This window comes from Hylaeus anthracinus, unplaced genomic scaffold (genome assembly GCF_026225885.1).
Source record: "Hylaeus anthracinus isolate JK02 unplaced genomic scaffold, UHH_iyHylAnth1.0_haploid 11994, whole genome shotgun sequence".
Taxonomy (NCBI): domain Eukaryota; kingdom Metazoa; phylum Arthropoda; class Insecta; order Hymenoptera; family Colletidae; genus Hylaeus; species Hylaeus anthracinus.
In genome coordinates this window covers 9352707-9371937 of record NW_026534341.1, presented here as the reverse complement: position 1 = coordinate 9371937, position 19231 = coordinate 9352707, and the positions used below count along the sequence as shown (strand labels likewise).

At 40.4% G+C, this 19231-nt stretch overlaps 1 protein-coding gene across 6 annotated transcripts in view; it reads right to left on the bottom strand.

The window, feature by feature from the left end:
- Nucleotides 1-19231, bottom strand: part of LOC128888422 (uncharacterized) — a 158495-nt gene that overhangs the window by 99239 nt on the left and 40025 nt on the right. For all 6 annotated transcript variants that reach the window (XM_054145255.1, XM_054145257.1, XM_054145253.1 and 3 more), the window contains 3 exons: nt 7135-7309; nt 5513-5786; nt 2581-2864 (listed from right to left, as the gene is read on the bottom strand). In XM_054145255.1, the coding sequence (XP_054001230.1) occupies nt 2581-2864; nt 5513-5786; nt 7135-7271 (695 nt within the window). In that variant the 5' untranslated portion in view covers nt 7272-7309. The remainder of the gene's footprint in view (nt 1-2580; nt 2865-5512; nt 5787-7134; nt 7310-19231) is intronic.

The window sequence follows — 19231 nt, the reverse complement described above, 5'->3', positions numbered from 1 at the left end:
GAATGTCCATATCCCTGAATACATTATCCTGTAATTTATTTCACTGTGGATATCACACACCGAATGTAACCATATTTCTGGACGATCGTATCGGAAACTCCTGATATAGGTGTCCCGGATTAATTATATTTACCTTTTAACAGACATCGTCTGCAGGGTAGCTGGCTTCCCTCAGTTTTCACACCTGGATTAAGATCACTCTTGCGCGATAAATTAGATACCACGTGTCACATCAAGTATCACTTCGTTAACGAAGATCGGTGCACTGTCATTTTAAGACTGGATTAAAGTTCGCGGTGATGAATTCATACAATATTCACATCAGTGTTTTTAATGGATTTCGTATTAATAGTCTAGACTATTAGAAGTTACTTATTGTCGAATCGATAGATTATCCTCCGTTGTAAGTAACTATATTTAGTGTAAAATGGGGAACAAGGTAGAGTAATAACTTGGTTCGAATGTCTCTTTCAAAATGTCAACTTGTGTTATGCTTACACGAACAACGCGTAATCATGTAATGCTTCTCTGTCAGTTAGATCGTTTGTGGATACATTAGCGTAAAAGGGTCCATCTCTGTTGACGAAGAACTCAGACGTATCATTTTGCATTAACCGAATTGGATATAACACGGAATAAATGAAAACTGACGGTGTAATTTTCGTTGGAATATGCAGAAATGATTAATGCATGTCTAGGAAAGTGCGAGTCTTTTACATTGCGTTATCAAAAAATTAGATGTATTTCGTTAGATTGAACTTTCAAACCTGCTTCGAAAAAAATATACTTATGCTTAACGATTCAGTTAAATTGAAACCACTTCATATATTTGAAATATTTTTATCTTAACCCTTCTGTGTCATCGTATTAATCAGATGTCGTAATCGTCTGTATATCGAATCCAGAAACGTAGGCATCCAAATACGAACGAACCTACCACTCAACCTAATAGATTCGAAGAAAGCGAACCGGTCGCTTTTTCGTAACCCCGTCGAGCTCGGTAAAACTTATTCGAGGGAACTAATTAACCGTATAGGGAGTTCGGAAAGAGCTCTAGGAACTATTCGGCTCCCTCCATCGTTTCCTCGTTGAATTTTGCATTCGCGTGTGTAAACAAGTTACGCTCCGCGGGGAAGCACCGAGGGCAGCAGAGACCGATGCAGGAAGCCGTCGCGTCCTTTCATTGAACTTCATGAAAGTTGCATCGCATGTAACCGTCGTCGAGGACTGCAAAAAGTAAACACCGGAGACAGAAAGAGAGAGAACAGACCTAAACTCAGCAACGATCGAATTAATTTTCTTTTTACCCGACCGATATCAACCATACCCGACCGCGGTATTAATCCTACGACCAACCACGCTTTTTGCAGCATCGATATTCCCATGGAACGAATATTTCTCGTTACGTGTTCCACCGTGCCGATTTCGCGGTAGCCATTCGAGCCGTTCGTAATAAAAGTTAAGTCCATTTATCGAGCCGATCCACGAAACTGATACACGAAAAATGAAATTTGTTTAGAGTTACGAGCATTGCTAAAGAGTGGAGGACATAAGGTGGGGCTACAGGGCCTTGAACTCCCTCTCCATTGGCTAAAAGAATGTGCTAGATGAATTTCATGTAAAAATAGAATGTTTCCAGATCTTCTCAAGAATAATTATTGTTCGAAAACGTAATAGCGAACACAGCCAGTAGCAATTGAGGAAATCGGATTTGTACAGTATAATTTAAAGTTCTTATAAAAATTAATTTACTTTTCCCTTTAAAAATAGTACTGAAATTCTTGCAGTGTTCAGGATTCAGAAAAATCTTGATTCGACCAACCGAATTTTATTCGTCATAGTAATAAGAAAATATTCCCCTTGTCGGCACTGAAACGTCTTCATAAATAAACTCAATATTTGTACAGGAACAGACTTACACTACATTCTTAACGAACGGCCCGTTCGTCTATTCCTGCCTGTCCTTTTTTGGCCCTCTTGGCAAGTCGAACAGAGCGATCGACGAGCGGACAACGAACTCCGCGAAGCCCACGTAAAAAATTCAAGAGAGATCGACCGCCGTAAGAATAATTTCCCAGTTTTTTAATACCCGACCATTTCTATCCACCTCGTCATCAAGACCTAAACGTTGCCATATCGCTGACAATAATCCTAATCCAAGACAATCGCGAACCACCGGAACCTCAGCTGCAAAGCAATGTGTCTTCGGTAGAGGTTTCGATTCGCGACGACTCCTCGTTCGAACAAAAGTCCTCAGGCCGAGGCGGCTCTTCAGAGAGTCGCCAACCACAGAACACAAACGCACGTGCTCAACCACCCACACACACACAGATGTAACACATGGACAGGAAAGTGCGTGGTTAAAAATCTTCATGCGAGATGCAAATCGTGAGTTAAGAGGGACTCGTTAAAACCGAGTTACGAATTCGTGAAGAGAAAACTGGAGGAGAGAAAAGGGAAGAGGGGAAGAATCGTTGGAAGCTCTCCCTCTCGAGCGTTTTTCTGCGTTGTAAAAAAAGACGCGGGGGACACGTTACCGCGGAAAACAGAAGAAAAAGGCGGCAGGAATACGCGCGTTACCTGTCGCCGCGGGAGCCGCCGGCCGTATTCGAGATGTCGGTTGAATCCGCGGCTGGACTGACTCTACGAGGCGGCAGGACGGGAGCAGGGGCCTGGCTCGAGGACGAGGACGAAACGGGCCCTATGACGCCCACGTTGCCCCCACGTACCCCGTCCTCGGCCGAATGTTGTCTGCTCGAGGATTGCGAGCTCTGCGACAGCCAACGCCGCCCTGCGCTTCTCGTTGTTCCTCCGGAACCAGCCGTCTGATGGGACGCCGCACCTCCGCTGTCCAGTGACGTGCTCTACGAACAGAAATTCAAATTTCCAGTATTGGAGATGGGCTATAACGAAATAATATTAGGAGGATCAAAGAGTAATAGGTATATTCCATTTTTTCCATTGTAAAAAAATCCTATGACACGTCAACGTTGAACAGCTGTAAATATCCGAATGAGTTGACAGATCTACATGTATCTCCACACGTGTTCATCATTTTATCACTAAAGCATCACAAATAAGATCTTTTCTCTACGAGGAGCTGCTCAACTGACGAATGTTATAAAAAAAGAAGGTAGAAAGAATTTCTAGCAGTATACACTGCAGTTTTGGCAGGCCATATCCTAAACTTTCTCTTCTCCTATTCTGCAGCGATAGACGTTTGCATGGTGGCCATTTTCAACACCTACAAATCACTTTTAGTTGCGATCGCCTATTATTTCCATCGCTCGCGTTTTCCTTTGATAAACTTCCAGCATAAACTTCAAAGCGGCTATACCTCGAAAACAAAGAATTTGATATACTATCCTGCGATTTGCAATTTACTTGTGCAGACGCTACGATTTAAAAGCGGAATTTTAACTAAAATTCCAGCATCTTCAGGAAGCAGAATTTAAATAAGAGATTCCAACCACCCCTCCTCACGAGGGTAAAATTGAGTTTTTCAGAATCTGTTTCCGCACGGTGCGCAAATTACTCTTTTATAAGCTTCGTCCTGACTCCATTCTTTGATAAGAATCTGCGGGCTGTTAAGCAGGAAGCAAACTCGTTTACGCAGTTCGTTTGCATGCTATTGTTTGCCTCGGTGTGGATGATATTTTAATAATGTTTTCTCTCCGACTTCTCGGACACGGCGATTACATCCACAATGGGATTTCGTAATCGATACTCCCTTAACGCGGTAGCCTGGGTGCGGTTAGAAGGATGGCGATGCATTTGGCGTTTCTTCTCGAGCATTTTCAATTATTCCTTTGACGGGCGACTAATCGATTCGGCATGGACTGTCGCTTCGAGGTTGCTCATAGGTCTCGTTTTTCCATCCCCATCTCATTCGATCTCTCCCTCTCTCTCTCTCTATATATATATTTTTTTTTTCCAGCTCTTATTTTCCCTTCCCTGCCCGATGGCCAATGGGAATCGTTCCTGGTGAATCGAGGATTCGCATTCTTCGAGATTCAAGAGTCGCTTCCAGCGAATCGCCGCAAGATTTCTTAAGATTCGAAGAAAATCGAGATGCCGGCGTTTATTACCCTTTTTTACCTTAATTAATTGCGCCCGATGGTCTCCTCGAAAACATTCTTCTGGGCTCGATCGACCGAACATGGCTCGTTTTGCAATTACCGTCGCTTTAAAAGGGAAATCATTTATCCAGAACGACACTGTGTTGGTGAAAACATCAATTACCGAAACTTTCTTGCAAGTAAGTTATTAAGGAACGAGACGTTACAAATTAATTCCGCGATGGTGGCTGGTTGAAGGTAACGCGAGGTTGCGTCCATACGTAGTTACTGTTCGTATGATTGTATCTAGAACCGGTAACGCCAGTAATCAGAAACGATAGATTAAGATCGTACAAAAGAGATTCGCTACGTTTCCTAGGTACTATATGGTGCTAATCGTAAATGCTAATCATAAATCGAATCGAATCATAAGAAAAGTCAGAATCATAAGAATAGGTAAGAAGCCTACAAGAAGAAATTCATCAATATTTTTGTATTTAATTAAAAAAAGTTTCTCTAAGTCATTGTCCTATCACGGCAGAAATAGTCACAAATGAACGTCAGTAGGTTTAGTGTTAATTTGAGTAGCAGTAGTATACGGATATTTAATAACCCTACAAAATCAGCCATTTATTTCTAAGTTTGACTATTAATTATGTATGTAATTGACTGAGGAATAATTGAGAAACGATGTAAAATTCCTCTAACGGAGGATCAAGAAGAGAAAAAACCAATACTCCATCCAGAAGAGCCAATCCACGAGCGTCGATTGCATAAAAGCATTCTTGAAAGTTTCCTGAGCAGCGTGTCGGTGAGCACCGTGACACGAGACGGACTAAACTCGCAACTACGCGCAAGGAGAAGGCTGCCGCTGTTTCTACTTCCAAATACGGACGAGGCGCGAGAGACTGGCTACGCAACTCCTTCGATGAAAGTATTTTTATTTTCGTCGTGAAGAACCCGTCTCCGACCAGCGATCTGTCGAGAATCGAATCGGCCGCGCCTCGACCGCGTCGCGTTACTTTGAAGCGCCGATCATATTCAGCGATTAATTGCTCTCGTTTTCTTCTCCCGGCTCGGAATTGGCGCCGTTGATAAGAAATATGAGAAATCCGGGCCGCGGCATCCATGTTTTATTACTTGCAAAACAGATTTCTTTCGCTCGAGACGTTTGTTTACCTAACGTGGAAAAATTGAAATGACCTCGCGACGTGAAAGAGGATAGAAATCAGCGGGAATATGTAGGTCAACGCGATCGCTCAGTTGCACCGATCGGAGTTGTTTATACACTTTGCCAGTGGATGCTCCGAACGGTCAACTATGAATTTAACATTTCTCCATACATCCTAGTTCTGTGTAATTAAGCCCGGATGTAGATTTAGATACAGGGGATGATCGTTGAAACTGGGTCGAGCTGTATAAGGTGACTGATTCGTTCCAAGTCGAGTACTTACGTTTAAATGGTTCTTCCTGGATGTGACCGACGAGTCCTGCGAGGACCCTCTGGAGTAATGTCTGGAAAAGACCTCGGCGAGCCTGGATCTCCCCGAGCTCGTCGTGTTCGATTTGGATTTATTCGGCGGGGATTCGTCGACCGTTTTGGCCAAATTTGGATTGCTGCTCTTGCGCTCCGGAAAAACTAAATGCTCGATGTTTGGCGTGTATCCAGGATCGCTTCTCACGATATCCTGCAGGGTCACGCGGCCTCCGGCGCTCGGTCCTCCGTTACTGAAACAGTCGAAAATGGCAATCTCTTTTTTAGCCATTTCTCGGCATTGCGACGGATGCGGCGCAAAGGTAAAGTTAAATACGCCTAATTCCGACACTGGCCCAGTTGTCGTCGCAGTCGCATATTTTTTAGCGACCCTCTACCGTCTGGATTTTATTTCATTTTTCGAAAATGAAGGTATTTCTCGACTACTTATATATTCAGGAATCAGATGATGCTGAATATTGGGCCCAACGATAAGTGGCTGCAGCGGTGCCATTAACCTTTTACACTCGGATGTCTCTTCCGAGGGGACATCGTAAGTTCAGGCGAACTGTATTAGGAATTACACAGGATAAACTTATGGGAGCGTAAATGTGTATGATTTCTTGAAGATTTCTATTCGAAGCTATGGTATTTTTTTACCTCATATGCGTTTGTGAAACGATGGTTCGTTGCCTTCAAATATGAAATACAACGTTAAACTTTATCCAGCGCCGAGATAATCACCCTGGAGACACGCGTCTGGCCCTGGGGTGTCAGAAATCTTCTCGCATGAAAAGGAATTTTGCGAAGGGACGTCGAGAAAGGCGGGTGCGACGTGAAAGCATAAAAACAACGTTGCCAGGAACAAAGGGGAGGATTAAACAAAGAAGGGGCAAAAGTCGGATCGCTAAAATGCATCGTGAATGCAATGTCGCGTACGTCGACGCGTGTAATGCCAGCTTAAAAGGGTTAATTATGCAAACCCACTGAAAGCCACTGATAGTTCGCTGTCTCCTGGTATTTTTCCCCGAGATTTTCTCTTCCTTTCGGCGGGACTCGTCAAAGGCGATGAAAAAAGACAGGAAACGGTCGACTGGTAATCAAAATGTTGGCGGCAGACCGCCCTGGGGATTTATTGTAGCCGGGAGTGTAATACTCAAGAATACGTGAAAGCGACAAGGAGAAAATACGACGCGTGAAGATGATTTTCATTGCGATGCGTCTATTTTCTTTTAAATAAATGCGTTCGATAAGTTAGAGGCGTGGACCCAATTGTTCCACGTCGATATTTATGAAAGATAGAGTACTGAATAATAATAGACAAGCAATTGATAAACCGAAAGGATGAAAGTATCAAAAATGACGGAAGTTCATAACTGGACTCACCTACGCGATCTGTGTATATTTAATACTTGATACTGAAATCTTTATCTCAACATCTCACATACGATCGATACAGGTTACAAAGCGAGTATTGCCAATTGAGTTTCCAATCTCTCCTTTAGTTTTTCCAATTAAAAAATTTATCCATTCGCGCGGATGCGATGCCAATACCCGTGTCACGTACGTTATATTATAATTAAAACATTTTTCCACGCTGACCTGGGTCCGAAGCCGTGAGACTGCCTCTGGCCTCGCCTTCTCCCGCTGCCACGGCCAGGCTTGATGTTTGTCGCCTCGGCTAATTGCAGCAACTGGCTGCGATGCTGCCGCAACAGCGGGTCCTCCCTGCGATTCATTTTAACCGGTGCAAGTGGAATCCTGTCGTCCCTGCATCCTGCAATCAGAATAAACAGAGACGGTGATAATATTTCAGCGAAAAATTACAAACTGTCCGCGCCAACGAAAGCGTTCATAGAATGCTAGAGGTTCATCTCGTGGCTCTAAAAAGAACGCAAGAGGATCGCGAAACATTCCTGGCGTTAATTCGGAACGTATGAAATCTTCGCGTATTTCTTTACAAAATTCTAACGAAATATGCTCAGATCGGGAAGAAAATTGTATTGATGATCAATATTGGACCATTAGGTTACATATCTAAATTACTAATCTTTATGCCCTTGTTTATTGGGGATAATTTATGTAATACAAAACGGTTTTAATAAACAACTTTACAAAAAAAAAGAACATTGTGCTATTTTTAAATGAATTGTAGGACATCGATGATTTATAAATACAAGTCACCAGAATCCTGAGATGTGAAATAAAATAGAGGTCAAACTATAAAATGACACAATACGTGAGATGAAATTTGATCCGTGGCTCTACTCTTTCCTCCTGTCACGAGGATAATAACCGAAAACGTAAAATTCAGTGGAATATCTGACAGAAGAGAGGAAGAAATTAAAATACCACTGCGGCACGTTAATTCACTTTAATACACTATTTATGAGGCTGGCCATACACTCCTGTCAAATATCCTTGATTTTTATATCTCATAATACCGTAACGAGGTCACCGTGAAACGGAGATAACGCCCATAGAATCTTCAATACTTTTAGTGGTACGTTAATTTTTAATTGTTTGATTTCTTACTGTAGCTTCGGACGAGTTAGCTACCGTTCGACCGGGAAGAATTCTTCAAGCTCATTATTTTTGTTTTATATTAGAGTAAAGTCGTGGGGAACAACGAGAAACTTGGAAACTTTCGTGAACGTATAATTAATTCGGTGGTGCAGAAATTGCTTTTGCTTCTTTGTTAAAAAAGATATTAATTATTCATGAAGTTCAGCGATAATGAAAAAAAGTGAGTGCGTGGAATGCTGCGGCGTTACAAGTGTAACTTCTTAGACTCAACGGTGAAATTTTATTAATTCCTCTCAGATATTTGGAAAACGTCACAACTCTAATATATCATTTTCAGAATACCTTTTAGTAACTGAAAGTTGGTTAAAGAGCGTGGAAATTTAACGCAAACGTTAAATCGGTCTGACGTCGTATAAGAAGTTACACTTCAAAACGCAATTAGTTTGATCAGAGTTCGTGCGTTCTGAATGGGAACACGTTTGGAAAATAGAAGTCCATTGATAGCGGGAAAATGATTTTCAATATGACATTCCCGTGAACGTTATGCCTTTATAGTGTTTCATTCCTAAAGCTATATTGGATCGTAATTATTGGACTGTGAATTGTTCCCCGGGGATCGTGTCGGATCAGGAAAATAATATACTACTGACACTGCGCCATGCTTTTATTTCCCTTTGAAGTGAGAATGGTGAAAAGAGTCTTGGCAAAGAAGAACAAAAACGTGTATACTTTTTTTTTTCTTGTTTCGCGTTAATAACCTGCGGCATTGTTTCGGCATTGTGCCGACTCTATAAACCTTTTCTTTTTGTCCTTTCAATCGAGGCAATTTCTAACGGACACAAAGAAGGATGGACGTTTTTATTTTTTACTTGTAGCACTGTTCGAAAACGTCACTTAAAGGGGACCACCACGGATCAGGTCAGAGAAAGGTTTCGATACATGGGAATTTTTTCCACCAAAACAATTAATTCAATATAAATGTTTCATGCATATATTAAAAGTGCATGGTTTGAACGATATTTTTGTTAGTTTTCATAAGAAAATGTTGACTCGCGTTGAAAATAAAAATATTTTCATTCCACGTTACTGGAATATTTTTAAAACTCGAAGGTGGTGTTCACCTTTAAAAAGTATGCAAATATATAATCAATTTTACAGAGTGCACATATCGATTTAATATACTGCTCCTGCTAACTAATAGATATTTATATCGTCCCCTTAATGGCGAAAACTATCACTAATGTGAGTATTTAGTTTCAGGTGGTTGGTAATAATGTACCTCGTTACGATGTCAGATATCGATAAAAGTTTCCCGAGTTTAACCGTACGGGCAAACAGTTTACGGTAGAAATAATGTACTGACAAAAATTTAATATAAAATCTGGAACTATGTACAAAGGAATTTCCGCGAAATTCAACGTTGCACACGTGGAAATATTAAGGAAGTATTTCGAATATTAGGAAATTTGATTGTTTGTTCACCGAGAGTTTAATCCATCTCCCGTACACGATGTACATTATTAAGCGTATAATTTCATATATATTTTGAGTAATCTCGTAAATAATCTGCCCGAGCCGTCAGTTCGAGCAGAATACAATTTTCGTTTCAGCCGATGTCGAGCTTTTAAGCATTTGTACCATGCAATGTAACAGGTTTAGCTTTTCATGCGTTTTCCAGCTTTTCCAGCTTATACTATCGCGCGCAACGTTCAATTTTTCAGCTCCATTACACCGTTTATAAAATTTTTGCATGTTACAGATAAAAAGCGAGTTAAACGGAAGAGAAAATGTCGAACGAAGTATACTTTATCGCCTTGGGGACAAACACGCGACGACTTGTAAGATAAATGACTCGATATCTAATCTAAAATTAAAGTAGCTTACGACTTTTCAATAGCTTCACTTTTTAGAAGATCAACCCTGAGGTATCCCCTTTCGAATTTCTCTCGTGAACCGCTAGCTAGTTCGTTCCGTTTCCAATATTGACATACCAGGAATAGGGCGGAACAAACAAGAGCGACGAGGGACGGGTAATCAAATCCAACCCCTTTACGGGTGTCTTATCATATTTGCATTATAATATACATTGTCAGTGTTACGGGGGAGCTTCTTTGACGACGGTACTGAATATTCTGCATAAATTCTCGATCAAGTAGCTTAAAAACGCAACAATCAAAAGGCATTACTTGCTGACAGTAAATTTTATGAGGTAAAATGTAATCGCGTTTCGCGAGCTTCTGCTATTATTATTCACATTTTCAATTTTCAAGGGAATAGTGTAAACTATAAGACGTCGTTTATCTTTTGATTGAGGGGTGGTTTTTCGGTAAAATGCCAAAGTAGCAGGGGTAAAATGCAACGTAGCTTAGACCTGAGAATAATCTTTCGAAGAAGGATTGTCAATCTTCTACTAAGAAATAGCAACAATGCATCGTTTTCTGTAATCACGAAATGACAATGAAGCGATCAATCGTTTCGCAAAGTCGCATCGCGAGGATTCGTTTAATGCACGTTATCGTGTGCCATACGGTAGCACTTGGTGAACAAGTATTAAATCGGAAAGCGAATTCGTGCGGCTGGTCTCGCGGTGCAAACGAGTGGATTTCAGGCGCGTTCCTCAGTGTTCGTGCGCGGCTTAGCCACTCCATAAATTGCAAATTCTGATTGGGATTTACGAGTGGCGTGTATTGCAGACTTTCGAAACGAAAACTACGCGGACGAAGCCGGTACTTGGAGCCGTGTGATCGGGATTTATGGTTACTCGTCCAAGAAAAAAAAAAGTTCGGAAAAAAGCAAAGCGGTCAGGGATCGCCCTCGCCGACAATCCTCCCGCTCCCATATCGATCCTTGCTCGTTCGATGCTTTTTTTTGCAACCACAAGCTAACGCTATCAGCGTCAAGAACTCCTGAAAAAAAAAAAACACGTGCATTCTTTGTTGACCTTCGCGCGACTGTTGCGCCCATGCGAAGCAAGAACGTTATTTGCAATGGATCGAAAATTGTTTTGATGTCAAACGATGTACTTTGATTCTCATCTTTCTATGATTTTATGCGAATCGATTAATCAAGAAGCTGATTTCAGTCGAGATTCTTACGTAACTTTTTCTGCGAATTATGCAAACGCGAAATGCAGTGAAACGGGTGAATGGTAGGCGGCATGAAAATTGTGCTAGACGGAAACGGAACTAATTTTATTTACAGATGATTCTGCTTAACGAGTGTTGTTCTACGAATTTATGCACAGTTTGATGCGCTTTACGAGAATACCGTTGTAATCGTGGTGCAGAAAGAACAAAACAGATTCAACAGCTCTTTGGGAATACTAACTGCAGCCAGAAATTATTTGCCTGCGGTGCAATTAGTGACAGAAAATTATTGAAGATATCTGTCTGCAGATACGAAAATAAATTTTAATTTATAACCGATGAGGATACAAAATTCTTCTTTGAATATTTCAATATGCTCTACATTCAAACAAGGTTTCAGAGTTTACAGGTTCGAAAGCGTCCATTGTTAAATGAATTTTTTTCATCCCTCCTTTTAACATCCCTCTTTCATCTTTCTTGTTTATTCCGTACAATTTTCAAGCTTCTACGGAATAAATACGTCGATAAAGTTGATTATTTACTTGAAACGTGATGGATTTCTGCGCCTGGAAACATTGTTCCTCTCGACTCACTTGTAAAACAAAGTGCCTTCTACAGGCGCTGTAATTCTCGCTAAGCCCCGACGACTCGAAGTACTACTTTTCATTGTAAAAGGAACAACTGTGTCTTTAGAAAACACTGACGCACAAGGGGGAACAAGTACACCCTGAATTGTTTTTTAACCATGAAGACTAAACTGCGGATTTTATGCATTGCGATATATACGAATAAAATAAAATATTAATAACATCACATAAATCCATGAAATATATATTTAAATATACGTATCCCTTTTCCACAATATTATACTCCATAAATGCATAAAATCCGCAGTCCAGCGTAACGTACAAACTGATATCTATGCAACTCGTGCAAACAGTGATTATTTTTAGCAGTACATAATTTTTTAGTACACGCATACTAAACTGCACCTCCATGGTGTGGTAATTCGAGAGTGACTCGTGATATCATTTCACATGCATGGCCACCATCTTTTCTACGACGGTGGTGGTTGACGAGGTATAAAAGGTATAAAAGGCTCGAATAAAGAGGGAGCTTTGGCGTTCGGTACGATCCCTTCGCAATAGAGCTGGGTATGCGCGTGAATGTACATAATTCCATGACACGCGTATGTACCTCTGTCAATAATACCACCAACATCCAGCGAACGCTTATACAGCGAGGAAACTTTCCCTACACGCGGTTGGCCGGTGTAGTTGTATCATTAAATAGTTTAACACTGGAATTAACAATTCCATCTAGACAAAACTCGGATCCGTTTCCATCGGTAACGCTTGTCGGGATTTATACGTGTATTTCATACGACGAATGACCGTGCATCCAGTATTACACGCATGCTTCAAACGGCACGAAATCTGTAAATATATTTCGCGAAGCATCTGCATTTTCCTGAATATTCTGCGGCGGTGCGCGTGATGTTTGCGAAGATCAGATTCGCTGTGTGCAAAATTTTGAAACGAATATTCGCAGCGTTGAATTCACGGAGACGACGTTCACGTCGTCAAACGATGATAATCGAATACGTAAATAAGCGTGGCGTGGAGAAACATGGATTACCAAACGATAAGGAATGTACAGGAACGCTAGAGTCGGAATAAGTAATCACAAGTTTAGATTGCATAAAAATTGAAAAAGATCAGGAAGAAGCACTCCTTCTCGGTATCTTTCAAGTTGTAATTAAGTTCTTTACATTCTTGATAGTAGAAACTCTCTACTTTATTACGACCATGAGGTGATAAGGGTAATTTTGGTCCTCGTCAATTCTTTTACGATGAGAAACTTTGATAGATAAGAACAGCAGCTTCGTTAAAACATCTGTTTACACACGTATCTGTTAACTCAATTGAATATCATTAACATAAAACACATTAGTACGTTGTTAGTTCCTACCTGGTATAAAAAGCTTCGATATTTCGTTGTTTATCATTATGTTTTCTGTTACAGACATTTAAATAAACGTGTTCGTATTTATTTATACGTTTATGCGTTTCAAACTCGCACGGAATGTATATTATTTGTTTAAAATTCGACCATCCAGTCGCGTAGGAGATGACATATGTATAATTGGCCCGGTTTTACGGCCGCGATGACAATTATTATTTCAACAAGCAATTCGCTCGCGTAAAATATTTCCCAGTGGAAGTTCTGCGAAGAACCTTGTCGCAGCAACTGCAAAGTAGTGCTTTTCAAGACTTTCCGCGTACCGACGCGTTCCCGTCCTCGCTCGTTTGAACTACACCCGAGCGGGGAACGTGGCTCTGGCGCATAGAAATGTGTGCAATATTCCACGTGAACACACAATGTCGGCATTATCCGGTAGCTTTCGTGTTCGTAGCCAGATAAATACAATGGGGACGGCGTTAAGTCAACACGGCGCGGTTATCTGGACTTCGGAGAGAGGAAAATGCTCGTAAAGACAGAAACGGTCCGCTCGAAAGCTCTTAAAGCCCCGGCCATCATCGAATTACGCGGGATTTTCGAGGGTCACGCTATTGTGTCGCGTTTTCGGCGCTGTATGGAAATTTTCGCGGATTCGTCTTTGTGCAATTTCACGTTTGGATGTCTTTCATCTTCGCTCAACGACGGAAATGGAATATTTTGGCCTACTTCGTGTGACTTTGAAGCCTGTATTCGACAGACGTAAACTCAATTACGTCGCTATGTTTATAGGTAAATCTCGCTTCAAGATCTTTTTTCTAAATCACCAAGTTTCCCTTTAATTTCGATTTTCATAAGCAATATTTATTGTAGAGTTATGTCCTCGTGTTTAAATTTCGATTATTCTTCTAACTTTAGTATAACTCAGAGTTGAGAATTGTAGCTATGTTCTCGGTATTAAGAAATCATAAGTTAGTTCCTGTATGATTGTCTTGCCATCATCTTAACTAACCCAGTATTTAGGTAAAATCTTGGCTAAATTATTACGGTTTACAGTTTCTTACAGAGATCTTTCGAGGGGAACAGCTGTGCTGGACAGTCGCACGTGCGACTGGATATCGATATTGTAAGCGATCAATCTTCGTGATCCTTCTTCAACCGTGCAAGAGATTAATTAATCACGTAACCCAACAAATCCTCTATACGAGATCCTGCTGATAGCGGCTCTAAGTTGGGTGGAATTCCGTTATGCAATTTCCCGGATGATTTCCCCATGGAATGCACAGCAAACCATAAAACTTTGTATCGGGCATAATATCGGGCAGTTCTCAGTCGAATGAACAGTATCGACCAGCGTTTTCCAATCAAGTCGTTGAGACGAATCGCATATCGGGTACTTCGATTGCTGTCTGCAAGTACAACAACCTGATGATATCTTTCTCAGCGTCTGGTATTCCGAGTGTCGTGTACACAGGCTTCCGTTTCGGATTTATAACGACGTCAGACAAAAAAAGTAACTCCGCGGATGCTGAAGACTCCGTACCTCCGGCGCATCTAATTTGCAACGCCACAATTTTTTTCAAGCACCAAACACTCGAGTGCCAATTTAGACCTCCGCGTAGAACACTGTGTGCCTGTCGTGTTTAACAATATACACACGAGATAGTACACCCTGTAGCCAAACGTAGGTTAATTTTACCCAGTCGCGCGCTATAATATATCACAGCGAATCGTTCGATGTGGAATCGTACGATGCACTATATCATGGCGTGTAGATAGTGTGGATCGTCCTACCATGCGTCGAGTGCCGCTATTGAAGAAGGGGCGCATGCATAATTCGCGTTTTCAAGTGCAGAAGGGACGCCATGAAACGGAAAAGGATGGGGCGAAAGCACTCCGACAACGACAGGAAAACCGCAGGAGTAGATTTTCAATTATCCTGGAAAAGGTGCTTGAGCCATTCGAGCCAAGAGGGTGGATAGGAGATCAACTCAGGAACGGTCACAGATACCAGGCTTTCCTTTATCATTTATCAGGAGCCGCGAGAAAAATATTAATAGCAAGACACGGGTCACTGTAATACCGAGTCCTCATAGCGAAAACGAAATCGTACTTTATTCATGTTGAAATAAAGGGAAGAATTGCTTGCTCTTCGGAGCAATTAACTAAGAATCATGTATCGCAATCCTCTTTAGGATAACATTAAATTATAAAGTATGAAATAAGCCCCAAACACTATAATTTAATTGAGACAAATTTTCATAATAGATATAGAGGGTACGAATACTTATGAGAGTGACTGTATAAAAGATTTCGTCGCTGATTTTTTATTCAAGTTACTCATAAATAATAATCGATCAAAACATTTTTCACATAAAGTCGCATTCTCTATTTTTCCATGAAATTCGAACGATATATAAACAGCACCGATTCGTAGAAATAAAATGCTACGTTATTAAATTACCTTTCGGACATCATGTCACATAAATTAAAAATCTCGCTTTAATCAGCGGTATAAATTGTCACGGTAAAGCTTCGATTTCTTTCAGCACTTATAAATTGTTGAAATTCAGTCACTCTGTGGACCTAAACATGGTATAAATTCACGAAACTCTTTTGACATGTTTGCAGCACCCAAGATCGATGTTGGAATTCATGTGAAATTTTAATTCGATACATTACACTCCAATAAATTTTCCAATCAATAGTTTAGCTCCTACAAAATGATATATACGAACATTTAAAAGCCCATATATATTCCAGATACTCGAATTATATATAAATATTCTAGCGCAGCTTCAAAATAAAAATTCCTGTTTAAAAAAACACCTACGTCACGGCGTACGATGCAAACGGACAAATTGGTCCGTTTTTGAGCCGTAAAACGTGAAAAAATCGAGCGTTAAAGGATCAAAGACTTGTATAACTCATCAAATTTGGATTACTGTGTTTCGCGGGACAGGTACACTGCGCTAGTATTCAGACGTATCGGTCGATACCAAACCATTTGACCATTTGCGAGCGAGTGCGAGCCGTCGATATAGAAACGACCAGTCCCGAATGCACTGCTCGCACGTACATGGTTGTTCTAACCAATGATATCTACGGTGAACTTCGCGTACGTCGATTTAGTTCCTCGAGTTTTCGTCGACACCTGCGGGAAACTGATATCTCACGCTCAGACTTTATGGGAGACTTATGCGGACTTACAGGAAGATATACGGTTAAGAGGTAGCTGCAAACTGTCCCTCTGTTTCTATCTATTTAGTTATTATTCGCCGTGAATTACTTAAATCTGACAAAAATAATGAACACAAGACAGTCGGAGAGAAAGAGCAGTAGGTTATCGTGGAATACAAAATTAACAGGAGTGAACACCTTTCGCGAAAACCAGAGATATGTAATCACAGAAAATTGCTTAAAAAATCTATATCGAATACAAATTTATATTGTGGAAATATATTTATATTTTCGATAAATATTTTTAGCACACCCGAAAGGTACCACGGATAGCGAGCGAATTCATATAAAATATCGATGGCAGAGAGAATATTTCGAATAAAGGGTACCTTTTTACATACTGTAACTCCAGTTCCATTTGATTTCGAGCGAGAACCGACAGAACTTCGTTATGTCATCGAATTGTTGACAGAACTAGTGGAGGACCTGCAACCATCATATCGTCAGCCGAATGTACGCCAACCGAATACTGTAAATTTGCTTCGGAACTTTCAACGTTCGAGGATCTCTGTTGCAGTTGAACAATCCGTTTGGATTCGTGTCATTGCGCTTCTAAGATAGTACGTTAGCTTCCATAATTTCCCTTGTAGGAATCACGTAGAACAAAAGCGGTTCTGTAACAAAAGGGACCGAAAAAGTACGTGGAATAGTTGGAGCTCGCAATAATTCCATCTCACATTACGTTAAATGAAATAAGATTAAAATGGATTGTATTTTAATTCGAGTACAAGCATCTAGAAATTCCACTAAAAATTCGAAACCAAGAAATACCAGTCGAGATCCGTTTGTTATTGTTATCGCGAGGGCGAATCGACAAAACGAAGAATCGAAATGAAAACGACCAAAGGGGAAGTTCCAACGACGTAGCAATATTTCATGCGAGAGCATGCGAACAAAATAATGGAGGAGGAAACTTCCTGATATTAAATTTCCAAATCACCAAGCACAAAAGGGGACGCAAATGAAACTTCGTCGGTAACAAATGGCGTCGCCGCGGGAAAAAATTAAATCGAGCCTCGTCGATTCGTACACATTATCGACATCTAATGTTCCCATACACCATGGCTGGCGACCAAGCAACAGGGCTCTTTTTATCAGTGGAAATCGCGTCGTGCAATATCCGATATGGGACCCTACCGGCACTGTCGGGATATAGTAAATCAATTTTCTTCGTCGCGTCGTACGTTCCTCTTCCCTTCCGTTCACTGTCGTGATCCCGTTGTAAGTTTAGCTTCGTTAAACTGGGAATTGGCAGGTCCTTTAACCTTTTATAAAAGAAATTAAAGACGCAGACGAAATTATCAAGAACACTGCGCCGTTTCATGAGTGATTGCCATTCACCCTTAGACATTCGATATGGAACTGGTAACTTGTTCTAACGAAGATAGTCCGCTGAACGCACGCGACAGGATAGAAAGAACAATGTCAAAAAATGGCCACTTTTGGTACTCGGCAGCAGGGAAGTACAATAGCCGCTATCAAATAAAAGTCAATCCCGTTAATAGCCTTTCAGGCATTTACGAAAATGTTGAACGTTTTCGGCACAGAAGAGGGCTCTTGTCGGAATAAAGATTTTGAAATTATTTGAAGTGATTTAATAAAGTTTTACATTGCTTTTGTTCTCGGGCTAAATGAAACATTAATTGTTGCGTTATTTCAGTGAAAATAACAATGGAATAATTTTTATAATGAAGAATTGAAATCGAGTAGCAAAAAAAGTGGGTGCGTGGAATACGACGCGTTAAAAGTGTAACCTCTTATACATAATGGTGAAGTTTTATTAATTCTTCCCAGAAAGTAGCAAAAGTACTTTCGAGCAACCATAATAATGTCAAGTATGGCCATTCATCATGGCATCGTTCTTTAAGTCGAACACGATCTGTCTTTCGAGTGTCGTCGAATATTAATGAATAAGTTCTCGTTAATATTCTCTGAACGTATATTGGTGCAAGTGAATTCTGCATGGCATTGTATACGGTTGTTTAATATTAAGCATCGCTGCAATATTCAGCATGCAGCTCTCGGCGAGGATAATGAGTACCGAAATTATTGCAAGTAATCGTGGATGAAAATTGTTCCAGTCTTAATATATCCGCAACGTGCAAGTACATGTATGCATGAATACCAAGACCTGTAAAATGCACAGAACGACAGAAGCTTGTATGTTGGGCATGTGCGCAGATCAGAGATAAGCAAAATTCATATCAAAATATAGATTTAATATAACGAATAATAAGTAAACAATTGTCTGCTCTGATCTATGTAAGTATTTTTATAGGTTTTTTCAAATTTTATATAATAATTCTGCCCACCCCCACAGCAGACACGGTTTCCTCATTTCTTGAATACAGATGTTACATAACGTTCTGTGATATCTTGTTCAAAAACACGTAACATTCATTGAATAACAATTTTCTCATACATCTGTACATTTAAGAAAACAAGACAAGAAATATGTTTCAATGGAAGATCTTCAAAAGAGATAAACCACTTGACGTTGAAAGGAAAATATCGCGATACATACAGCATGTGCACTGTGGAGATGCGCAATCTTGTATACTTAATTTTTGTATAAAATATATTCATAAAATTAATGCGATCTTATGCATTTTAGATCGAAATAACAATAAAAGCCTTGTGAACAATATTCCTAGTCCAAATAATGCTCGATTCGACGGATCATATTTCGAATTTCATTGAAAATTTCGTGGAACTGGAACACCAACATTGAATATATGTAGTATTAATTATTAGCACTGCGTGACCTCATTACCACAAGATTTAATAGGGACGTGAAATGCATATAAAATTACAAAATTATCTATGTCACGTGACGAACATATGTATGTTAAAGTGGATAAGATCAGGTGAAATCACAATCCTAGAAA